Source organism: Thalia democratica, chromosome 8 (genome assembly GCF_965202585.1).
Source record: "Thalia democratica chromosome 8, ktThaDemo2.hap1.1, whole genome shotgun sequence".
Lineage (NCBI taxonomy): Eukaryota > Metazoa > Chordata > Thaliacea > Salpida > Salpidae > Thalia > Thalia democratica.
In genome coordinates, this window is record NC_139172.1 from 15,685,902 (window position 1) to 15,712,729 (window position 26,828).

Sequence of the window (26,828 nt, forward strand, 5' to 3'; positions counted from 1 at the left end):
CTACTTTACAACTTTCCTAAATAACTTTTGTCTGATAATTTTGTAGTTACTGAAGGTAATCATGTGCTTTGTTGGAACTGACTTTGGTGATTTGTTTTTTTATCGTTTCTCGCAATAACTCTTAACTAGCGTTTTTTTTTTTTTGTTCTCGTCTTTTATTTTACAACTAATATTTTTAAATTCTTATTGCAGATAAATAATTGCTGTAATGCTTAATAAAAAAGAGGTTTTTCTCTTCGCTAATGACTAAATTAAGTTTTATACTTTTGTTAAAAATATTTAAGAAAGTTAATTGTCCATTCCAGCTGACTTATATTTTTTTGGCAGTAATTTGTTTACTGTTAATAAGTTTTGTTATTTCTTTATGTTGTGAACTTTGTTTCAACTTGGTTGCTACACAAACAGGCTATTTTAAAAGCTTGAAAACTCAGCTGTGTGTGAAACTTTTATTTCAAACACTTTAAATAAATCTTAGAATTCCCAGAATAGTTTTTATGACTGTAGTGTAGTTTACTAATTGTAGTTTTTTCTTGTTTTTTTACACTTTGTGTACTTTTTAATGATGATGATATTTTTACTAGGTACTTAAGCTTGATTTACAACGATTTACTAGCTTTTTAAACTTTTAATGAACTTAGGCTGGTTTGATACAACTCAGACATTTTTGCTTTTTAAGTGACAACCATGTAAAAGACTAGTTACTAATAAGATATTTTATATAAGTATTCGAGAATTAATTATGTTAAAGAATTTTTTCTAGCTTTTTATAATACAAACAGGTATTAATTTTATTAAATTAAATAATTACTAAATTTTTTGATGAATGTAAACTATTTAACACGCAAAAACTTTTTTTTGAAGTTAATATTCTTAGAAATATGAAAAAAGGGGTCGATAATATATCAAATATATAAAAGTAACTAATAAATTTTCTTTCAAGTTTAGTTTTTATAGAGAGTTAAATTGTATGTAAAATTACAAAAGTATTAAATTTAACTTAGTAAGTGCTTATGAAAGTACATAGTTTATAAACACTTAATTATATTAGTCAATGTAAATTTTATTCTAATTTTATTTAGTTTAATTTAAATAGTCATTCTATGTATAGCTAAAAGTTATTTAAAATGATAAGATGAATAAAAGTAAAACTTTTCTCTAGTGTGAATAAAACTAAAACCAAAAGATTATTCAAATGTCACTAAAACTAAAACTGCGGCCCGCGAAGACTTTGTAAACTTGAAATTTGGCCCGCGACCACCAACTGCCTGCCGACCCCTGCTTTATAGCAAGTCTATCGATTTTTTTAAAAGTAAAATAGATTATAATTAGAATTAATTAGGAAGTCTCTGTATTTAGTCTTTAATTAACTCTTTACACTAAAAAACTAAGTTAGTTGGAATAGAAAATATAAAGCAAAAAGAGCTAATGAAGTCATTGTGCTTAAAAATCGAGCATTTAGATGTGTTCAGCATAAAATATAAAATGAATGTGTAACTAGCGTAAAAATAATAAAATAAATTATTAATGGAGAAGTCTTTATCTATGGTTTCAACTATATATTTTTTTATATAATCTGAAGTGCTATTTTAAAAGTTTAAATAAAAGAAGTACATAAATATTCAATAAGGTCTTGTAGCAGAATTTTTACTTAATAAGATTTGAAAAAAACATAAAAATCATTTGCTAATAAGTATAGTAAGCTTTTGACTTTACAAACTGATAAATTCAACGGTCAAGGCTTTAAGGTTGAACCGAAGGACATTATCTAAATAATTAATGAAGTTACTATAAACAGATAGTTTAGGTTTTGTCAATTTTTGTTTGGAGAATAATTATAACTACTTTACCATTGAGACTAGTCTTTGTATAAGTATTTACCTAGCTATCATTATGTTTTCTTGTACAGATTTTATCATTCTTTTAATTAGCTTGTGAATAAACTCAACAAAGAAAGATATATTTATTTATGATAAAATCTTGCTGAATTTAATCTACAATGCCTGTGATTAAATGCCCTCTTGAGTGTTGCACATATGAAACACCAGACGTTGATGCTACTGTAGCTGCTTCTTTACTTATCGTTCACAACAACGTTCACACAAATGCAAATTCTTCAAAACCAAAGCCTCCAAAGATGGACCGTCCTCGAATAGGGAGAGACTGCAATGAAGAGAGTTGGAACATATTTTTGCAAAAGTGGACTATTTTTAAAATCAGTATGGAAATGACAGAGGTAGAAAAGCATCGTCAACTGTACCAGTGCTGCGAGGAAGATCTAGGCGATGCTATTCTGAAGGGACATAATGATAGAGTAAATTAAATCCTACAATTCAACTAAAAGCTTCTATTGATAAACAAGCATACACTCAGATGAATATAAAATGCTCTAGGCAAAATTATTGCAAAATTAACATTGTTACAGATACGGGTGCACAGTCATGCTTATGGGACCTTAGTAGTTACCTCAAACATGGTTTTAAGAAGTCAAATCTTAAACCAGTTAAAAGTAAAATGTGAGCGGCCAACAGAGAATAGATCAAAATAACAGGTGTTATATTTATTGAATTAATGGCTAAAGATGTACAAGGTAAAGTTCACGTTGCAAAAGAAATAGTATAATCAGCCTATAGACTGACAGGTTTTTTCTTTCAAGAAATGCCTGCATAACACTTAGCATAATAAATCATGATTTTCTTCGTATTGTTGCGACCATTGAATACTGCACTGTCCATGAAGAATTGCAAACTTGTGATTGTATACCTAGAACTCCTCCCCCTGATAGGCCAAAGGAGTTGCCATTTGCTTCATTCCTGCAAATAATCAAAAGATGAGAGAATGGCTTTTAGATAGGTTGGTGTTCCGTCTACTTGGGTACATCGTATGGTTGTGGTTGCTAAAGCTGATGGTAGCTGTAGAAGAGTTGTTGACCTCTCACCTTTAAATAGTATTGCGTACGAGAAACACATCATGTAAAGCCTCCATTCATTAAAGTATGTGAAATTTCTGCAAACACTTGGAAAAGTGTGACCGATGCATGGAATGGGTTTCATTCAGTACCACTTCGTCCAGAAGATCATCATCTCACAACATTTCTTACTCCATGGGGAAGGTACCACTACAAAGTAGCACCACAAGGTTATTTATTAAGTGGAGATGCATATACGCGCAGGTATGATGAAATTATAATAGACATACCTAGAAAGACAAAATGCGTTGATGACACTAATTTATGGGATGAGGAGTTGGCTGATCATTGGTGGCGTATGATTGACTATTTAGATTTAATGGGAAAAAATGGAGTTGTACTCAATCCTGAAAAGTTTCAATTCGCACAAAAAATATAGATTTTGCTGGATTTACTATTACGAAATCTGAAATTAAGCCTCAAGAAAAGTTCATAAATGCGATAAGAGATTTTCCTATACCCAAGTCAATAACAGATGTACGATCAAGGTTTGGCTTAGTGCACCAAGTTTCACACTACAACCAATTGACTTCTTTGATGATTGTGTTTAAGCCGTTATTAAGTCCAAATACAAAATTTTACTGGAATGATGAGCTAAATGATACATTCTACAAATCAAGAGAAGCTATAGTTGCAGCCATAACAATGGGAAAACAATTTTTCGATTTGGGAAAGCCCACTTGTAAACAGCCAGACTGGTCTACAACTGGTATTGGTTTCTTTTTGTCGCAGAAACATTGCTCTTGTAAGTCTACAGTGCCAGGATGTTGTCAAACTGGATGGCGCATTGTTTTAGCAGGCTCTCGCTTTCTTAGACCTTCTGAATCACGTTATGCTGCGGTAGAGGGAGAAAGCCTTGCAATTGTATGGGCACTTGAGAAATCACGCTATTTTACACAAAGATGTGATAGTTTATTGGTTCTGACTGATTACAAACCACTGGTTAAATTATTTGGAGACAGAACACTTGATGAGATTGCAAACCCCCGCCTTTTCCGTTTAAAGCAGAGAAGTCTTTTATGGCGATTCAAGATTCTACATAAACCTGGTAAACTAAACCTTGCTCCAGATGCAATGTCACGTCATCCAGTGAAAACCATTCATAAAACAAAAGATGAAGTTGAGATAAGTGCTTCTGAAATTTTAGCTGGAATACGTTTGCCAGACAGTGAGTGTATCATTGCAAGTAATCAAGTAGGTGACAATTTTCAAGCTGTGACTTTTGACCGAGTTAAAGAAGAAACTTTAAAAGATAAACAAATGATGAAGCTTATTCATTATGTTCAAGCTGGTTTTCCAGAGACCAAAGACCACCTACCATTAGAATTGCATGAGTTTTGGATAGTTCGCTATTCTTTGTTTATGATGGATGGGGTCATTATGTGTGGTGATCGTAAACGAGAACTTGATCATAATAAGCTTCTATCACCTAGCAGTATATTTCAGGATAATGTGTATAGAATTGTTGTTCCTCCATCATTAAGAAAAGAGGTTTTAAGAGTGCTGCATTCTGCTCATCAAGGAGTCACTGCAATGAACGAGCGAGCAAAATCGATTGTTTATTGGCCGGGAATAACAAATGACATTCAAGGTTGTCGGGAAAATTGCATTAGTTGTAACTTAATTGCACCAAGCAATCCTCGCCTACCTCCAATTGAACCATTGATTCCAAAGGTTCCTTTTGAGTCAATTGTTTGTGATTATTTTCAGTTCAAAGAGTGGTATTATTTTGTAGCTGCCGACAGACTTTCAGGTTGGACAGAACAACAAAGAATCAAATTGGGTACAAATGATTCTGGTTCAAAAGGTGTGTAAAGCTTTGCGTCGTATTTTTGTGACTTTTGGTGTTCCAGTTGAAATATCTTCTAATGGAGGTCCAGAGTTTTCTGCAAAAGTTACCAAAGATTTCTGAAACGATGGGGTATACACCATCGTATGTCATCTGCATATCATCCAGTGTCAAACGGTAGGGCGGAATTAGCAGTAAAGGCCTCTAAGCGATTGTTGATGGAGAATGTTGGTTCAAATGGTGAACTAAATAATGACAAAATGGTACAAGCTTTACTTACGCAGAGAAACACGCCTGATCTAGGATGCAAAGTATCACCTGCACAGATCCTTCTGGGACGAAATTTAAAAGACTCATTGCCATACCTCAGGAAGAGTATTATGGCTTACAATAACTCGCAGATTTTAAACATTTGGCGTAACGCATGGAGTAAAAAGGAAGAAGCTCTTAGGTCTCGTTATGTTAAGTCTCTCGAAAATTTTAATGAGCACACAAAATTGTTGCCACCACTGAATTGCGGTGATCATGTCATGACACAGAATCAAGCAGGTAACTTCACTAACAAGTGGGGGACAAGTGGTGTAATAGTAGAGCTAAAAGACTATCATCAGTATGTTATCAAGATTGATGGATCAGGTCGCTTAACTGTACGAAATCGAAAGTTTTTAAGAAAATTTAATCCTCCTATTTGCAAATCTCAAAATAGTATCCCTTATCTTAAAAAAGCAAACATACCAATGCAGAAGTTTGTTTTTTCTGGCAACGATGAGAGAAAAGATTCCAAGGAAAGTTTTGATGGTGTGCGCTCCCAGAAAGGAATACGTTTCAAAGCTGGAGATAACTTTGACAAAATTTGCAAAACAAAACCAGCTACCTTCATTTCACCTGAGGACTCAAATTGCATGGATGAAAGCCAATCCTCTACAAATCAGAAAAATGGTGTATTGTCTCGTTTGGACCCTAATGATAAATCTAGGGTATCTGAAAGAGATTTTAATGACGATGGAGTGTTTCCAGAAAACGAACTGCGTCGTTCCGGTCGTGTAAGAACCCGGAGAAAGATTTATGATGCCGAAAGTGGTACATACAAACCTGTTTAAACTGTTGTTAAAATTAATGTTTTTGTACAAATTGTAACTATATTAATTGTAACATTTTAGTGGTTTTCGTTCGTTTTGAGTGTTGTTTCGTTAATGTTAGCATAGAAAACTGTATTTAAGTTTGCAATATTTGTAAATAATTTGTTTTGTTAAATAGACGTGTCGTTTCATCTCCTATGTGATAAAACCTGGGGGGAGATGTGTAAGTATTTACATAGCTTTCATTATGTTTTCTTGTACAGATTTTATCATTGTTTTAATTAGTTTGTGAATAAACTCAACAAAGAAGATATATTTATTTAGTCTTTAGTGATTACGTCAATTAGGTTTTACATTGGTCCAGTTTCGATTGTATTTTTTTTTATGTTTCTATTTGGTCTTATATTGTTAATAAAGTATTTTACTTTGTATTTAGGTGTTAGCTATTTTTGTAAATTTATGTTTTTACCCGAGTTTAACATTTTAAGCAGACATCTATCTACATTTTAAATACCATTGTTTATGATGTAAACTTTGTTTGAGATTTATATAGGATTTAGACAACCTGTTTTTTTAGCTCAAACTATTATAACTAAATAAATGGTGTGTTTATGACTGAGAAGTCTTTCATGTACTAGGACTCTTAATAATTATGAGAGTCGATGATATCAAACTTACTCCTACTTAAAAAATACTTTGGATACTTTTATATATAGAGTACTTTCTATAACATTAAATTCTACTAAATACAAGTTAAGTTTCATTGTATTTTAAGTATAATATTAGTTTTACTTGCCGAAATGCTAAATACAATCAATAACAAATATTAATTCTACTGTAATTCTACTGTATTAATGTACAACTTTTTCATAGTAATATTTTTTAAAATTCAAATTATCCTCTAAAAAACATTGTAAAAACTTTTAAAAATTGAAGTTTAACAAATTCGGTTTAAATACAATAAAGTGTAAGTTTTTTCTTACATATATAATCAGTTTTATTAAGACATAATAAAGACACACATAAAATTATAACAATTATTTTCTTTTTTAGATTGCATTTTAGCAGAATTATAAATTATTTCAAAAAAATAAACGAAGTTAAGAAAAAAAATAATCAACATACTTTTATTTTACACCATTTTTAAGTTATTGCAATAGTTATCTTAAAATAAAACACTTAGTGTTATAGTTTTATAGCACACAAATTAAAATTCTAAACAAAAATTAGCAATTTGCTACAAAAGCTTTTATGACTGCATTTACACAATTAAAAAAATCACAGAATTAAAATGAGGTTTGATAAGGTTTTGGCCAATAGACACATAAAAATAAGTAAGTTTAAGTGAAAAAAATAGAAGCAAACACAAAATGTTTCAATATATGATTGATGCAATTTGAAAGCAGATTTAGAAATGTATCGTTGAAAAAACATTTTTGTACAAATTTATAAAATATAAAAATCAATACGTTGATTACTAATTTTAATTGTTTATGTATAACAATTTTAAATAAATAGATAATAAATCTTAAAATAAATAGTTATGTAACTTTAAGTTTTAATTTTACTCAGAAAACATATTTAAAAAAATATATATAAATATGTTAGTTATTTGTTACGAGGGAGCTAGTTGTCAAATTAAACATGCATTTTTGTTGATGTGTGAACAAAATTTGTTGAAGTTTATTTTTTTCTTCGACTAAATTTGTTCTGGTTGTTTTCAAATACTGATGTTCTTTCTCCAACCTTTTAGTTTCTTCTTCTAGTTTGAAGGCAGTTTGTTTACGCTTGTTCCTACATTTTGCAGCTGCTACCTTGTTCCTTTCCCTCCTTAATCTTCGTTTTTGTGCTTCTTCAGGAGGAAGCTAAAAAAGGAATAATAAATTATCTTAAAGAATCACGGACCAAAAAGGAATTTCAATGACTTTTTCAAACAAAACTAGCAAATATTCTAATTATTTTTAGTTTAAGTTAAATATAAAGCTTACTTACTAAGAAGTCAGGAACTTTAACTTTTCTTCCTGGTTTTTTCTTCGGCTTTCCGTTTTTGTTTAAGTGTTTTTTACTGTTCAATGACGAACAATACGAAGTGCTCTGGTTTAAATTTTCCGAAAAGTTTTTATTTGCAGAAGGAAAACTGTTAGTTGTCGTTTCCGTATTTATTGGCAAACTTGTTGTAAAATTTGGTTTTGAAATAGTATCATTGTAATTAAACACCTTAGGTAATTGATATGCGGTCGTTGTTTGATGCGGAATTGTAGGCATAACTGTAAAATCAATGTCCGGTACAAATTGAACTTCATTTTCGTTTTCATTGTTCTAAAATGAATATTATATTATTTTAATAATAAGAAATAGTTATTTTAAAGGCTTTATATTAGATAAAGTGAAAAAATTAAAAAGTTGTTACAAATTTTAATTGGAAACGCAAAATTGTTGTTATAAATTACAAATAAAGTTTTATAAGCTCAATATTGTAATGCAGCAATCTTATATTCTATAAGCTAGAGAGCAATTTTATGTTGGTTTAGTCAAGGTTGTGTGGTTTTTAATGAAAAGAGAATTTAACTTTTTTACGAAAGCTTATCATGTGCTTTCTTCGTATGATTTTGTTTACAAGTTTATTAAATATTAAATTGAAAAGTAAAATAAAACTAAAATTAATAAAATATTTCTATTAAGTATACGCTAGCTAGATTAAAAAAAAATCAAAATTAACTTACTGATATGTTTATGTTGGTATTCATTTCAGCGTTAACCATTTTATAAGGGGTAGGGAAATTGTCTTCAAAATAATCAGGAAAAGTTTCAAATTTGTCTTCGTTAAAACAAAGCTCATCATCAAATGAGTCAAAATTAAGATCGTCGAAGTTTTTATCAGTGTAATTACCAAAGTTTGTCGTGTTCTTCATATCAAAAAAGCAATCTGAATTCGTAAAAATATTTTGGTCCATTAAAAAATATCTTTTTTTTATTTAGTATCTTTTGCTAGAGTCTAAAAATAAATACAAATGAGTAAGTAAATCAGTAAACAATTATTAAAATATAGTATTTTACAAAGCGTTTAAAAGTATTTTAATATAGATTAAAGTACTCATTAAACTATTTCTCTTATAACATAAGTTTTTAAAACAATTTAATTTGTTTATCTTAACAAAATATAAACTAAACAAAATGCAAATTTCTTAAAATTTTCTACTATAATTTGAAATAACAAAATGAACTATTAGCTAGGCTTTTTTATCAACAAAACTACTGTTTTTAATGAAATGATTGAAAAATATCCTAGTTTAAAAATCTGGCAGATTAAACTGTATGATTTTTAACAAAAATGTTTATATATTATAATAACTTAACAAACTTAAAAGAAAGTAAAACAAAGTTACAATATAAAAACTTCAAAAAACAAATCAAGTGTCGTGTCTGTTTGCTAAAAGCTAAATGTGAAACTTTTAAAACTGCGTTCTTATATACCATAAAACAAAAGTATTTTCTCCAAAAAGTTTAACGCAATGACGTTACTTTCCCAAGCCTCAAAGCGTAAAAAATGAGTTTCTCTTTATTTTTACGCAAGTGCAATTTTTAAAATTATTTGTACGCAATGACGTTGCTAGATTATCCAGAAGATTAAATAGTTTTAACAAAAGTTTTAAAATATCTTTTTGTTCCTTGAATAAATTATATCGAATGACTAAATAAGGTTTGTACTAGTTTTTTATTTACTGTCTACTACAAAAATTTTATTGCAGACTGGAAATTAAATGTATTGCAGTGTTTCAAAAACTTTTAAACATAGTTATTTTTGATTTAGTTTAGTGTATTTAAAATAACAGTGTTTTGAAATGAATATCGTAGTAGTAGTTTTTATCGAAAAAGTCATTAATAGCAAGAAGTGACTTAACTTCAAAAAACTAAACTAATATAATAATATATACGTTGCAACAGAAAAGTACTGAAATTTGTAAAATAATCTTTAAATTGAAATAAAGTTTAAACAGTTTACCATAATTAAAAACTTAAAAAAGTATCTATATATAATAATTAAGAACATTAAGAAAAATACGATAAAAAAGTTCTATAACAAAACTACATATGATTTTGTTTTTCAAATTACACTTACTACTAGATAGTATCTAGTTAAAAAAATAAATACTTTGATTTTAAAATTATTTTGTGTTTTTATAAATATATACCGTTTATGTTTGAAAAAATCCATGAATACCACATCTATTTAAAAATTATGAATTGATTGTAGCTTGTAAAATTACTAGTTTTTAAATTTATAACATTAAAATACTTGAGTACTGTTCAGGTACTTTAAAACAAACTTAATATAATCAAATTAAAAAAAAAGTTAAATAAACACAAATTAGATAAAATTATGTATTTACACGATTTTAAACTATTTTGTATTTTTTAAGAGGGAAAGCATTACTTTTTTTAAATGTTCTTATACAAAGACTTTTATTGTGTGGTTTTTTTTCTGTTTGTTTAGTTATTTTGATTAAATCTAACTTTAAAATTTTAATTAAAGAAATTTTACACCAAAAATTTTTCGGAATATTTGTTTTTTGTTAGTATATTTCTTAACTATTTCATAAAAAAGGTATTGAATTTTACAATATGATGAACTTTATACAAAAATTAAAATAAAAAGAAATCTAAAATTATAACTTAAAAGTATTGAATTTCTCAAATTGTAATGAAGGGTTTATTAAAAAATATTTTGAGAAAATGATACAAATTATATATATTAAGCATTTAGGTAGTATTTTTTTAGTGAAGTTCTTATTTTATTTTAATATAAGAATAAATAAATAAACAAATTATAGAGTTCTTGGGAAACCAATAAAAAAAGTTTTGGTAGCAGTAGTCATCTCAAAGTTGTTTATAAAACAATTCTAGAAAAGCTATGGTTTGCAAAAAAACTAAAAATAAAAAAAAGTGTAGGTAAAACAACAACTATTTATAAGTATACTTAAATTGTAGAAAGCAACCGCAAGCTTCACTTACATAATGCTGCATATAGCACTAATTTAGCATTAGATAAAAAATTATTCCAATTTCAAAGAACTTTGAAAATTACTCTAAATTTAATCTAATAAATAAAATTTCAGTTAAATTAGTTTATGTTTAATCTAATTATACAAAAAAATCTTTAAGCACTACTTGATTACTAAATAAGTTAAAATTTAAGAAGAAAAAACTAAAAGTAGGACATAATCAAAAAGTACTAAAAGTAAGAATAAAAACAGTAATATAACAAACGGAAGACTTTCTTAAAGTTTAGCTTTAAGCTAATCATAAAACTAAATGACAAAAATATTTTGCTGTAGATTTTTCTATGAAAGTTAAAATGAATAAATTAAATTAAACTTGTAAATATTTTTTCAAAATTTTTTTACAGCTGTGGTAAATACAAAAAAAGTTTACTTTTAAAAACTCAAAAGATTTCTATAAATTAATTTATTTATAAAGAGATACAGCACTAAAACTTTAATTGCATATAATTTTAAGTATAAATTTGGTTATCATTGCAAACTATATTGCTTATGTAATAATAGAAAAAAATTTCAAATATCATTTGCAACATACTAAAATTAAATTTTTATTTAATGAATTTATATACTTAAGGCTTTTCGAATCGTATCTTTGAATCATTGTAAAAAGTTATAAAAAGTAAAACAGTTTTGATGATTCTAAAGTATTAAAATTAAACTAATTATGACGTAATTGAAAAAGACACAGGCTATTTCAGGGGTCGGCAGGCTGGAGGTACTTGAGGGGAAAATTTCTCATTTGAAACATGTTCGTGGTCCGCAGTTTTAGTTTTAATCACACATTTAAAATCATGTAGTTTAAGTTTTAATCAGTCTGATACATGAGTCTGTCTGAGTTTCAAATATACTTATATAGCTTACTGCTATTAAAAGGTAAAATTGCGATTTGTGTCTTCATGAACTTACTATATGTCTAATTAACTAATATTTTTGTGGTTAGTAATTCAACTAATAAACTATCACCTAGCACCGAAACAAACGAGCTCATAAAGTAACTTTAGACCACTTTTGTTTTTTAATTGTCCTTAATAATATTTTTATAACTTGAATAGAATCATTTTCTTCTTAATGTTTAATAAACTTCAATATCTGATAAGATTTAAGTTCTTTAAATCGATAATATAAAATAAATACTCAAACTATAAAATACTTACCTGTATTGTATTGAAATAAAATTAGGTCAACTTCAAAAGTTTACGTTTAAACTTTCAGTATGCTGTCTAATTTTCAAAAAGGGCCACATTTTAAGAGCAGAAAGTTAGCCTAAGTAACTTAGCCAGAATACTTTAAAAGTTAATATAAAGTTTATAAAAGCTAAGTAAAATTAATAATGCTAATCAAGTACTAATACCATTATTGATATTATAATTACTTAACTACTTGGCTAGAATTAAAGTTTATAAAATTTTTTTTAAATAAGGGACTTATCTAAACTAGCTTTAAAAGTGCAATATAAAAGTTTTTAGATATGTTTTTAACCAAAAAAATCAAATTATAAAAATTAACTAAATCAGTCAACATAATTACTTTTGCGGGCCGGATCTGATAAGAAATAAAAACATACTCGCAGGCCGCAGATTTATCTTCGAGGGCTGCAGTTGGCCCGCGGGCCACGTGTTTCCGACCCCTCTGCTATTCAAACAAAATAAATAACGAAAATGAGTTAACATGTTTTCAATCTTTCCACCTGCAGATACTTGCGTGTTTAATTTTGTCCTTTTTTGATGAGCAATAGTTCTAAACTATATATCTATTCTTACCACACCTCCGAAGGACTTTGCAATTGTTATAGATATTGGAGTTTTACCAATGTATTCAATGAAGCAAGTGATCGAAAATAGCACTGTGTTTGTTTTGACCTTTGTGATCAGCAATTCTTCGAAACATTTGAATGTCACTCCAATTTAGGAGATGTTTTGGTCTAAAAAACAGGTATTCTTATACATAAAATTTCTTCAAACATTTCTAAACGTTTGATTTTAATATTGAAAAATTATGACACTTTTATTGTGGCTTTTGCTGGTATTATTTTTACATTATGTTTTTCAAAAACACTTTTTAATCTTTTTAAAAATTTTAATGAACAGTTTCCTATAAGGATAGTCGTAAAATACGAACATTGACCAATTTCAGAGTTTTTACCAGTATATTTTGGCTCTTGTTCGAAAGTAATTTGTTGATTTTATTGATTTTGGTAGAATTGTTTATCTTAATTCGTATAATTTGTTTCAGATATTGATTCTTTAACACTATTTTTGTACTTTAAAAAGTTTGTCTTTGAAGTCGACACAACTTATTATGATTTTGGCAGTAAACCTTACGTAAAATTAGTGCTCCATTTAAATTTTAGTCCTGTTTCCATGTTTTTGGGAATGCATTTGTGTTTTGCATTAGCAGGTTGGTATCTGTTGGCTTTCTGTAAATTTTAAACTAGGCGTCAGCACATCACGGATATTGATACTGAATAATAGTTCTTTGTTTTACGTGGTAAAAATCAATTACTTCCATACATGAAAAAAAAGTTATTATTTAATGTGCTGTTTTTATGTAATAAAGATAATTGACAAAATAAAGAACTTAAAAAAACCAAAAAGTTCAAATTTTTTAATGTGCCGTAATTTTCCACAGACTCTGTGGAGTTGTTCATATTTTATGTTCAGCGAAACGTTGTTAGTCAATAAAGTATTTGCGTACAAAAGCAGTTGCTCTATGCTTAAAAGTTTCCTAGACAAACTTAGTAAAAATTTAAAAAACAAAAATTATTTTAAGTTTCTTACTGCATAAATTGACAGTTATACTTTTATTAGATTACATATATTTTGATCTTATTGCCTTTGGCTACAATTAGGCTTTTTAGAATCTATAAAATTTTACTCAACTGTTTGATTAGTTTTAAGGAATAGTTTGCTGTTTTTATATGGGTTTTTTCGAAATCTTTTAGTTAAAAGACTCTTATATAATTCTTTTTATTCAGTTTTATTAAAAAATTATATAAAATAGATAACTAAATTAATAAAAAAATACAATTTATTTTTAATGACAAATTTGCTCTTTGAGGTACAACGGAAAGATTTGTTAGTGAAATACAAAGAAAATGTGAGTCAAGACCAAATCAATTAGTACATAAAACTTTAAATAATCTTTATTTGTAAAGTTTACAATGGTAAATGTGTAGTTTTTATAAATAAGATTTACTATTTTAAGAAGTTAGATAAAATAGTTGTGGAAAAACAAGGTAAGAAGAACTATATTACAACATTAACTTTAAAAATACTAAAACCTGTAAGCTAGCTCCAAGGATAAAACAAGAAACTAAAGCCGCTTATTACTAAAGGAAATAAATAAAAATTATAGTTAATAACAAAACTTATCATAAAATATATTCTCGATGCGCCCGTCCAGGAATGTCGTATTGTATGGAAAGGTTAAAACTCACAAAAACGACTATCCAGCGAAACTGGTGTCATCTGCTTGAATACGCCGGAATATAAATTGACTAAATGGCTTTAAACCGAAATAAAAACTTGTCTCAATGACAAATTTAGTATTTAAATTTTGACTGATCTTGTTAGCAAACTTTTACACTAGAAATAAAACAAAAAAAGATTTTTGCTAGTTTAGATATCAAAAGTGTCTACACACAAGTTCCATTAAATTAAGTTTTTGAAGATATTTTAACAAATATTTGCGATAAAAATACTTAGTCAGTTTTCAAGGCAGTAAAATAACAAAAAAAATCTTTTTATTCAAAGTGTCTTTTATAAAAAAGTCTATAAACAAATGGACAACGTTACAATGGGTAGTCCATTAGCGCCAAGGTTAGCAAATTAGTTAGTGGCTCCAAAGTAAAGCTCAAAGATAAATTCACTGCATTCAAACTTAACAAGATCTTAACTTAACTTTAGAAAGATCTGCCAATAATAAATTACCGTTTTAAAGAAGTTAAACTAGTTTCAAAGAAACTCCAAACAAATATTAATTTTCAATAATTTAGTTATTTGTTTTGAGTAGCTGTCAAATTTGCACGAGAGTACAAAATTGCTCGAGGGGACAAAATTACACGAAGGCACAAAATTGCACGAAAACATTTTTTCACGAAGCACCAGGGGATAAAATTGCACGAAGACAATTTTGCACGAAGGGTCACTTTTGCGCGGATTGACTTTTTTTCTTTTTTTACTATTACTGTTACCCGTAACCCTTACCCTCGGTCGGTAACTTGTTTTTTTTATTATCAATATTATTTCTTTTTTTACTATCACTGTTACCCCTCGGTCGGTAGGTTTTTTTTCATTGTAATTATTTATTTTTTCCTTTTCTTAATAATTTTTTTTTAGTTATTATTTTTTTTTACTCCTGTTACTCCTAACCCTTAGTCTTGGTCAGTAATTCTAATCTATATATTCTTTTTTTTTTCTCTCGTGCAAAATTGTCTTCGTGTAATTTAATCCCCTCGTGCAAATTTGTATTCGTGCAAAAATATCTTCGTGCAGTTTTGTGCCTTCGTGCAATTTAGTCCCCTTGTGCAATTTAGTCTTTGTGCAATATAGACTTTTTCCTATTTATTTTATATCATTGAATAATAAAATTGAAAAACAAAATAATTGTATAAAAAGTCTTTAAACTAAAAGATTTCGGAAAAACTCATATAAAAACAGCAAACTATTTTTTAAAACTAATCAAAGAGTTGAGTAAAATTTTCTAGATTCTAAAAAGCCTAATTTTAGTCAAAGGCAATAAGATCAAACTATATTTAATCTAATAAAAGTGTAACTGTCAATTAATGCAGTAAGAAACTTAAAATAATTTTTGTTTTCTAAATTTTTATTAAGTTTGTCTAGGAAACTTTTAAGCATAGAGCAACTGCTTTTGTACGCAAATACTTTATTGACTAACAACGTTTCGCTGAACATAAAATATGAACATCTCCACAGAGTCTGTGGAAAATTAATGTACATTAAAAATTTTGAACTTTTTGGTTTTTTTATATTCTATATTTTGTCAATTATCTTTATTACATAAAAACAGCACATTAAAAAATAACTTTTTTTTCATGTATGGAAGTAATTGATTTTTACCACGTTAAAAAAAGGACTATTATTCAGTATCAATATCCGTGATGTGCTGACACCTAGCTAATATAAGTTATTTAAAGAAGCTGATCTTTCTAGTTAAAATAGAATTTATTTATATTCTACTGTGTTTTTAAAAACTAATCATATAAAGTTTCAATTAAAACTTAAATATGCAATTAATGGTACAAACATAAGACATAAAGTAAAATAAATAAAAAAGATAAACTTGTCAATGCAGTAGAAAACAATTATTATAATCTGGTTGCTCAGTAAATTCAAATTCAAAGACTTTACTACAGTGTGTTTAAAAACTACATTTATAAGTCTTATACAAAAGATGATACAATGTAGTGTAGTTGGGTCGTACAGAAGTTGTTTGGTTATGTTGACCTATATATTTATTTACAAATCTTTGATTCTTAAACGTTTGAAAAAGTAATCACATTGTTTGATGAACATATTCTATGTGCAAAATATGTACTTGAACATATATTGACTTTGTAAAAGCTACTTAAGTTTGGTTATATTGATTAAATAATTATGTTAAAAAATTACTAATAGACTTTATACGGTTGATAAGTTTCTAAATAAGGAAAATTGATCACTTGTATATGACACACTAGTGCAGAGGGGCAGACATGTTAAAAAGCTCTGCTTTGTTTACTCAAGCGTGAAATTACTAACTTAAAACAAACCAAAAATAAAACACTTCATTGCTGAATTACCATAGTAACTTTTAGCATTTTAACATCTCTGCAGAGGGGTAACTCTAAAACAAAAATAAACATGTTTTTAACAAAGTACTTGTACTGAAAAAATAGTTTTATACCGTAAACAAGAAACTTTTGCTGATATTAGGTCTTGAAGTATAAGGTTTATTGTTTTATTCAGGTGTATTTGTTTAGTGAAATTTGATTTATTGTAACTTTATAATAAATAACTTATAAAACTTTATAAATCTAACAATTGTTGTGTAAAAATTTTTAAGAACAGTCAATCGACACTTGCTCAAAAACAGCTAAAGACGTTGAGACAGAACTGAAAATGGATACAACGAGCAACTTCAAATGCAATTCAGGAACGAAATTCGATAGCTAGCAAGAAGGGTATAATTTCAGCAAAACCTGCATTGGCAAACTTAAAGATTTTGCACTCTGAATATAAAACAAAAACAAATTTTTACTGTACGTTTCCTTTATTGAACTGACATACCTTTCTGTGAGTTACATTACAAATTTGCTTTTATCATATATATTATTTTTAATGGAGGAGCGTATATTTATTTTTACGATTTTATCTACTTTTTACAATTTACAACAATAAGTTCGCCAGAGTTTGCTATTAGAAAATTTAGTTTTTTCACAATTATTTTATTTTGTTAAGCTTTTATAAATTATTTGTCTTTTAATACTTTTTAATTCTCCTAAAAACTCAATTGCAATGTCATCAAAGTAAATAATAATATAAAACAGTTAATAGATTTTGTTTTAAAAACGCGTGTATTTTTAATGTTGGTATACAGTTTTACAACAATATTTTTAATGTAAATTTTTTACGAACTTAACGAAGTGTTACTTTTAAACGTGGGTAATTTTTATGTAGGTTTTTGTTACTTTAACATAATTAACTAAAGTAATTGAAATCAAAAATTCTTTTTAGTAATTTACATAAAATTATTTTGATTTATTATCTATTGTTTTGCTTTTAAGCTAAATAATGTTTAGCTATATTTATATAACCGTTTTTTCTTGGTTTAAAATAACAAAAACTACCATATATAGTTTTACAGTCTAAAAACTTCATACTTTATTTACATTTTGACTAATTGTACATGTTATAAAAAAAAAACTTGTTTGCTCATTGATGTCTTTTACAGTACAAAAGATTTTAAAGCTGTTAGTCTATTGTTAAATTTTTATTAAGACCTAATGTTATATCACTATTGAAAATAAAGAAAATAGCTTGTGATTGGCAAAACAATGGCTTTACTTTTATAAGTACGTATAGTTGAAGCCATTAGATAACATCTAAAGTGTTTTAGGTAATATATTTGAAGATAAGTATAGATGTTTTGGTAGTTAAAGTTTAATACCGAAAATATACTGAAAAAAATTATATTTTTTAAAATAATTAAAACTTTTACTAAAGCTTAGTTATAAAAATTGCGCTCTCAAAACAATAGTTGTTAATTACTTTTGAGACTTTTCGGTGCATATTTCATCACATCTGTAGTTTAAAAAATCTTTTCTTTTATCGATTATCAACATTTGTTAAAATAACTGTGGCCCGCGAGCAACATTTTTTAATAAACTGTTTCGTTGTTTATAAAAAGCTGCCGAAACCTGACTTTATTGTAAACAAAACGCTTATAAAATATTCAATTAAGACTAAAATTATTACTAATATCTTCTCATGCATAGCTTGTATTTTTTATATAAAAAGTTCATAATAACTTCATCATAATCAAACAAACGATATGACGTATCTTAGTTTCTGAAAAACGACATTTTTTACCATATTTTATCACAAAAACTGAAAACCGTTTTTAGTATTCGCATTCGCAATTGTTTAAGGAAAGTATTAATACTTAATCTACGATGATGAATGGAAATTCTAGTGTATTTACTGATGTCAATGACATTATTAAAGCTGTGAGTTTATTTAGCAATACTATTTAGACAATAAGAGTCTTTATCTGGACATAAATTTATAGAGCTCAAACACAGACGGTGTTCAGATATGTTTATTTAGACGATCACTGCTCAAGTACAAATAAAGCAGTGAAACTTGGTTGCACTAAATAAAAATAACTGAATACCTGTGTTGTTAGTAATATTATTTATATAATCTGATCTAATTTTAATAATGCTTTGATTTTTAGTAAACGGTAGGCCAAAATGTAACGATATATTTTAAAATTCGTGTTTTACTGTTGATATAAGTTTTGATAAAGCTATAATTAAAAACCTAATGTTAAATTTTGTTTTTTTTTTGCTCGTTTTGTAACCTTAAAACTGAATTCTCATTTTTAATACAAGTGACTTTGAGTAAGTAGCTTCATAGAAGTTATAATTTTGTACTTTTGAACAAATAGTTTCTTAACGTGTAGAGACTCGATCAAATTACTAAATTATTTTAATACCAGATTGAAGCTATGTCTAACGAAGCTACTGTTTCAAATGAAGCAAAACTAAATGACAACAAGGCCATAGCTAAACAGGTAATACTTTTCATCTACTAAAAATGACAATTAGTACATATTTTTTTCTAAGATTAAGTTTTAAAATCACTTCGTAAACTAAATAAAAAAGTCGTTGTAACAATATTTTTTTATTACTTTACCAATGCGTATAGGAATCGATCCGCGACTCCGTTTTGAAGGCGATTAACAACCGCCAGACGGCGCTAGAGTTTAGCTACAAGAGGGATAAACTGAGACTTAAGGAGATATATAATCAGGATTTTTATTCTCCTCTACATCAGCTCAGATCTAAGATCTTAAATTGCGGATTTACCAAGGAAGAGATGTAAGTTTAAACTTTTCGATTACTAACTTGAAACCACATTGTTTACGACAAAATATTTAGAGTCTTTTAGTTAGAAACTTACTTACTTAAATAGTGATAAATTGCCATTTAAGTTATCTTCGAGACTTAGTTGTTTTGACAGGAAACTTTGTTTAAAGATCGAAGAAGCAACTAAATTTGTTATTTTCTTAATAAGTTACTAAATAAGATTGTTATAAGAGTCTACAAAACACATTTAAAAGTAAAACTTAACTAGTTAAAGTTTAAAAATTAGTTTATACAATTTTTAAGTTTTTCTATTGCGGCAAAACTGTTTGTTTTAAAAGCCGTAGGTAATATTTTTTAGTGTTAATAAAGAAGAAAGACCAGTTTAGTTTAAAAAATTGTTTAACTTAGTACTTATTAAAATAGTTGTTTTGTTCAATTTATTACAAGCGCTAGTCTCCTTCATTATTCGCTACCAAATTAGTTCAAACTACTCGTACGATTTAACTTAGTCAAATTATTTTCTACCAGATCAGGTAACAAGTAAAGTTTACTTTGTACTACTGAGGTTTACTTACTTTTGTAAATATAAAAAGGAATCTATAAATTAAAATATTAATTAATGAACATATCATACACCGGCAAGAGTTTGAAAACAATATCTACACTTAAAAAAGTTTTCAATAAGGATAGATGGGCTTATAAAACATACTTTTTGGTAATAAATGATTAAAATAAAGAAAAATTCAATGAGTAAAACTATAAAAATGATAACAAATGCTGCTTATAGAACATCTTTACTTTCTGTAACAAATTTGTATGACACTTTATTAAAGTTAAAAAGAGAACAGAGTAAATAATATTCGAAAATTTGTAGTACAAATGAGTCATCTTTATTAAGTTTAATGAAATAAATATTTACAGAAATTCGTTGAAATTGTCGTTGGAACTTATCAAAGTTTCAGATGTTCATTTGAAAAGTTCACTTGGTTTCAACGACCAGATGGAAGCTTGCAAATATATTGCAGCAAGTTAGTAAAACCTAGAAGCTTTACAAAACTAATATACAAACACAAAACAAAAAGTTATAACTGTTCTAAAGTTTACATAGCATCTATAAGCATAAATTTATTGCATCGTGTTTGTAATCTACAAAACTATTCTATATAAGATTATTCAAAATTAACGTACTTATACTAAAAATATATTTTTATAGAGTAAACAAGGAATTTAATTTTACATGTATAATCATTTAAATGTTTTTCACTAATAGATGCATTAAAACTACACAAAAGTCACTTATTTGACTTATTGTAAGACATATAAACTTTATGAAAATAAAAGTATAATAAAAGTTCTCTTAAAAAAAAAAAAATCTTAATAAGTTCCAACCCCGAGCTGCGGCGTCGCAACTTCGTCCTCGCCGTCAACCAGCACCCAGGGAACGAAGAAAAGCAGGAAGAGTCGCGTCTTCTGCTACACCAACCGCGGGAAGAAGCGATCCACCGGTAGAAAGGACGAAATAATCGTCAGAGGAGCGAAAGGGGGAGAGTTGGCGCGCTCCCTAATCTCAGGAGCGATCAGGAGGGAAGTGTCGGAGCACGAGCTGAGGAAGAAGATCAGCTGGGAGTCGGTGTCGTCGATCCGGCACGGCGCCAAGTCGGAGGCCGACGACGCGGTGAAAAAGAGCGGAAATTTGAACTCGCAGTCGCAAGTAGTGCTACCTACGTATGACAAGGGCTTCAAAAGGAAGCTGCCTTCAACGAGCAGCATCAGCAGCTCGTCCGATGAGAGCGAGCCTTCGAGCGAAAACGAGTCGTCAAAAGTAAGCTCCATGGAAGAAGACGAAAAATCCAAGCCTTCAACTTTGGATGATTCTTTTAGGCCAGAAAAAAGTAAAAGATCGTTTTCTGCATACTCGAGCTCCAACATTGTGAACAAAAACACCTCTTCTGATATGCCAAACAACAAGCCAGATAAAGAAGTCGGAAACTTTATTTTTGCAAATGGTCTTTCTAATTTTAACTGTTTTGAATCAAAACCAGAATCCGTGCATTTAAGTAAAAACATCAACTCGGGTAAAGATTCTATTTCATTAATTAAAAATGAAAAAATAACTTCTTTGAAAGAGCTACCCAAATTAAACTCTTTTGAAGCAGAACAAAGTTCCTCCCAGTCAAGTAAAAACATCAACTCGGGTAAAGATTCTGTTTCATTAATTAAAAATGAAAAGATAACTTCTTTGAAAGAGCTACCTAATGTAAACTCTTTTGAAGCAGAACAAAGTTCTTCTCAGTCAAGTAAAAACATCAACTCGGGTAAGGATTCTGTTTCATTATTTAAAAATGAAAAGATAACTTCTTTGAAAGAGCTACCTAATTTAAACTCTTTTGAAGCAGAACAAAGTTCTTCCCAGTCAAGTAAAAACATCAACTCGGATAATGTTCTTGCTTCTACAAGCAAAAAGTTAGTGAAAAATGAAAAAATTGTTTTTTTGAAAGAACTTCCTGGTTTCAACCCATTCGAGCCACAACGAAATGAGATAAAAAGAAAAAAAGCCGATTCGAAACAGTCAACTTCATCAAATGGTTCCGCCTCATCGAGGTCAAGCAGTGATGGAGATTCCGCCTCACCGAGATCAAGCAGTGATGGAGACAGTTCGAGAAGTGGCAGCTATTCAACAGAAAAAAGCTCCTCCACTGAAAATAGCTGCTCAACAGAAACAAGCTCCTCAACCTCAATAGACTCAAAATCTTCGGGTTACATCGAACCGTTGACGGATCAGCAAGTTGCAGACATTCTGGAAAAAAGCGGGTTCGGTCAGAAGGACAACAACAAAGATAATCAACCGCCGTTTTCAAAGCGTCACGAAAAAGTTAGAAGAAAAGTTTTTAAAAAGCTTGATAGCGCTTCTAGTTGGGAAACTGTCTGTTCTTTGAGGGACGAAATTTTTACCGAAACTAAAATAGATTCAAAAGTTTCAAAGGAAAAAGATACAAAAGAAAGTTTAAAAATCAAAGGAGTAAAAAGAAAATTTAGGTCGGAAAAAAGTGGACCAATTCGCAAGCGCATTAAGACCGAAAAGAAATTAAATTCAAGAAAAAGATCATCTACAAAGTAAGCCATTTGTTTTATTCTAAAATTTGTTTTAATTCCATAGTTTAAACTTTTATTTATTTATAGTAAACTGAGCGATTCCTATGAAATTAAAAGAATTCGAATAATAGATGAAAGCAGTGAGGGTAAGAACTTAATTTGTGTTTTTATTTCCTTGATTAGTATTTATATATTTATCTTGAATATTTCAAAACTTGTAATTGTTTTGTCTCAGAACCTCCTCAAAGTATGACTGCAGTTGAAAGGTTCACAAAAGGAATAAAAAAATTTTTCAACATATTTAAAGGTATGACAGTACTTAATTCGTAATAAATGTAAGTTTTTACTTATTTTTATTTACACAGGTTCTAAAAGCAAACCAAAGAAGTAAGCAATGATGTTTTGTGTTAAAGAAATGTTGTCTGTTGCGTTTTAAGACAAAGCCCTTTTTTAATAAAAAAGAGAAAAAAAAAGTGATTTTTTATTTTAACCGTTTAAGTTTATTAAGCACAAAATTTTAAGGAAACATAAACTACTAATTATTTGTTTTAATATATTTGATACTTGTAATTAGTTTGATTGACTAATATAAAATAAATGTTACTTTTATTTTTTTGTACTTTTATTTTTCAACTTAAAAGTGCTGAACAACTCTTTTTTTAGTCAATTATTGTGTTTATATTTCAATTAAAGATGATGCAAATTTAAATAACAGGGTTCGTTTTTTATTGTGTAAATTTGAGAAAGGAATTTTTTTCTTTGTATTTATTTAGATACTTCTAAAGTAAATTGCACTGTTCTTTATTTTCTTCTTTTTTTTATCTAATTTTACTGCATTTTAGTCGGTATTTTTAGATGTTTTTTTAGATTTTATACAAAATGGTTAAATTGATATAAAATTGTTTTTTATCGTTACTAAAATATTAACAGAGTTTTTTAAAGTTATACATCAAAAATACAAATTTAAACTTGAACAAGACGTTTTTTTGTTAAATAGGGCGAACTTAGACTTAAAAACACAATATTTTATATTCAATAATATTTTTTTGTCCGGTCGCTTTTTGTATCTTAATAACTCCATATAAGTGTGTTAACTCGTTTAACACAAAAATATATATGTCTTTTCAATAAAAGAATTACTACGCAAACTGTTTTTATTACAATCTTATATAACTTTTACTTTTTTCCGCAAAAAAGTAACTTTTAAAACTTTATTTAAAACGTTATAGTGACAAAATAACTTTATGACAATAAGCCAATACTTAATAGACATACATGAATACAATATATATATATATATATATTAGTAAATAAATAATAAACAATGATCTTGCGGTAAAGTTCATTGTTTATTATCGATAACATAAAACATCTCAACTTTGTTGATGATGGCCGAAATAAATACTGGCTCAATATATTAGTAAATATTAGTAAACTAAAATAATAAATAAACATGTTCAATCAATTTTTGATTAAGTTTTTCCTGATTATCAGGAGTTGCACAGGAAACAGGGAACCAGTAAAAAGACACACCTGATAGTATAAAGTGTTCCATGGTATTTACCGCTATATAAATAAAAACTGTTTTATTCTTTTCGTTTTATTCATGCTAAACAATAACTAAAATATTTTCGTCTTTGGGTATTATTTAAGAATTATTAGTTTCAAGATAGGTCATAATTTTGTTACAACACTATTTGTCAGGCCTGATTTCCCTAATTTTTGCAAATAAAACATTCTTCAAATGTTAAAGTTTAAATATACAATGATTTTTTGTGAAACAATAATTCTAATACACTCCTACTGATTTAATTGTTACTTACTTTTAAGTTTTTTGTATAGAGTATACAAAACAATAAAACAGTAAGTGATCACATGATTGGACTGTTGATGTCATAGTTTATTGAACAACAAAAAAAGTGCTCAAAATATTTGGTCCTGGGACCTGGTGCGCGAAAAACCTTTTGGTTATAGAGTTGCACACCACGGATACCTTTTAACGTCTTGTCCAGAATGTAGCATCTGTAGATACTTACTTGGGGATTTGAGCTTCATTATTTTCACACAATTTGTGGTTTTTGGTGCAGATATTTTAACCTTGTGAGTATTTGCAAAATGAGTGTCACCAGGGTTTTTTTTGATAAAGGGTTAGGATTAGTTTTTATTTCGGTTAGTTAAAATTATATTTAGTTTAGTACTTCAGAAAAAGTTTATAGTCGCAGAGGGGAGAGTGACTTCTTTTGTTTTTCTATCATACAAAAAAGAAGATATTTTTGGTAATTACCTAGCATGATGTAACAACAATATTAAGCTGAGAAATATTTTATTTGAAGCCATTTTAACTACAGTTTTAGTCTAAAAATCAATGTTTTATAAATACATAAATAGAGTTACACTTATTTATAACAAACTAATAAAACTTAAATATTTAATAACTTTTATTTTAAAATTTAAAGCAAAAAAATCAATATAATACTTTATATCGATTATACTTTTGTAAAATAAAAGCAATTTAATATTTAAGTTTTATTAGTTTATGATAAATGAAATTAATTCTATTTATGAATTTATATAGCTTGTTTAAAACAAAGTATCTATTTAGATTAAACATATTATGCTCAAAACATTGATTTTTAGCTTTTAGTTATTGTTAAAAAAGACACCGTATATAATGTTAATTCAACTTGATATTGGTGCAATATTATCCTAGGTTTTTTTAAATACATGAATGAAAATTAAAAATAATATTTTGTTTATTTTTTTCAATTTTATCAACTTTGTAAAGAACGTTGAATTAAGTATAAAAAATTATTGATTTAGAATAGAAATTACCCATTTTTAATTAAAAAGTACATAGTAAAAAAGTGTTAGTGTGCCATGGTAATCACAGTGTTGACATTCTTAAAGGCAAAAAAATAAAATCACTCAGAGTGATCTAAGTGACTAAAATCAAGCTTAAGTTACATCAAGCTAGCCTGAGTTTATGAAGTTATTAAAACATGCAAAAAAGTGAAAAAAACTGTTAATAAAGCTTAAATACATAGAAATATTAAAATGATAACTAAAAAATTTGAAAAAATGCAATATAAAAGGTTTTTAAATAAACAAAGACTAGCATGAGATAAAAAAACATCCAAACTAGCCCGAGTTTTATAGAAAATTTAAAAAGCCTGAGTCTTGAAAAAAGTTTAAACTAGCCTGAGTGTTATTCAAAACTGTAAGAAGGAAGCAAAATGACTACACCTTAATATAATTTAATTGTTGAGTTAAGGAAAACATATTTTTCAAACAAAAGTTCAAGTTGAAACTATACTATTTTTAAGTTTTTTTTAGTGATTTGAAGTAGTTTCTGCTTAATTATGGTGTATAGCAAAGAGAGCTGTGTGTAACAACAGCTACCTCAAACTTTTTTCTATAAAAATGCAATTTCATGACATTTTATGTTTAGATTTTGAAAATAAAATTGTTTACACTAATGCTAAGTAGTACTAAGTAATGACATCCTAGGGGTTTAGAGCAAAATAAACTACATCCAATAAATACAGTTTAAAGTTATCTATAGTACAGCTATATGTCTTTTTTTACAGTCTTAACTCAACTGCATAGAGTTCATTAATTGAAGAGGTGTTTTTAATTGCTCTGCATTCCTTAAGACATTGATTCTGGTACTTATGAAGTTAAACAACGAGTTTAACTGCTTCCTCAGAACAGAGTTGCTATAGTTTATTTATAAGGATTCTATTTTTTTAGAAGTACAAGGTTTTTGTCTATTTCTATTATAGAATTAAATTTTAGATAAAAATTGTTTAAATAATATGAAAATTTTAAAAAGATACTGTCATAATTGATTACAATATTGTAAAATAAAATCGATTAAATATTTATGTTTATAATAAACAGTATTAAAACTATATGTATTTATATAGCTAGTTTAAAACACTATCTTTTTAGATTAAACATATTAGGCTTAAAACAATGATTTGTATTGATTAGCCTGAAATTATGGTTAAAAAAAACATCGAATATAATATAATTTCAGCTTATATTGGTGCAACATCATCCTAGGTAATTACCAAAAAGAATGTATATCTATTTTCATTTAATTATTAAAAGATCTTTTATTAGCTTAAAAAAACTACAATAGTAGTAAAGTTGAGCATTATAAATTTTTAAAGCTTAAATTATGTTTAACCTGATGGATCAATAAAAAAAAGGTTCAATTTTGTATCTCTAATCTAAAAGGCTTAAGTGC

The 26,828-nt window shown here is 27.8% G+C and overlaps 1 protein-coding gene across 1 annotated transcript; it reads right to left on the minus strand.

The window, feature by feature from the left end:
* Positions 1–7,223: 7,223 nt before the first annotated feature.
* On the minus strand, positions 7,224–8,824 carry LOC145842616 (uncharacterized). The gene is made up of 3 exons (XM_082950089.1): positions 8,557–8,824; positions 7,826–8,152; positions 7,224–7,698 (listed from the first exon to the last, which is right to left on the minus strand). The coding sequence occupies exons 1-3, from the start codon at positions 8,785–8,787 to the stop codon at positions 7,438–7,440; spliced, it is 819 nt and encodes a 272-aa protein (XP_082806215.1). The 5' UTR covers positions 8,788–8,824; the 3' UTR covers positions 7,224–7,437.
* Between the last annotated feature and the right edge of the window lie 18,004 nt (positions 8,825–26,828).

Bases quoted from the DNA above. Each gene is read 5' to 3' on its own strand.
- LOC145842616 (XM_082950089.1), bottom strand. From the start codon at position 8,787: ATGGACCAAAATATTTTTACGAATTCAGATTGCTTTTTTGATATGAAG. The intron at 8,153-8,556 runs GTAAGTTAATTT...TATTCATTTTAG, and splicing joins ATACCAACATAAACATATCA to AACAATGAAAACGAAAATGA. The intron at 7,699-7,825 runs GTAAGTAAGCTT...TTCCTTTTTTAG, and splicing joins TTAAAGTTCCTGACTTCTTA to CTTCCTCCTGAAGAAGCACA.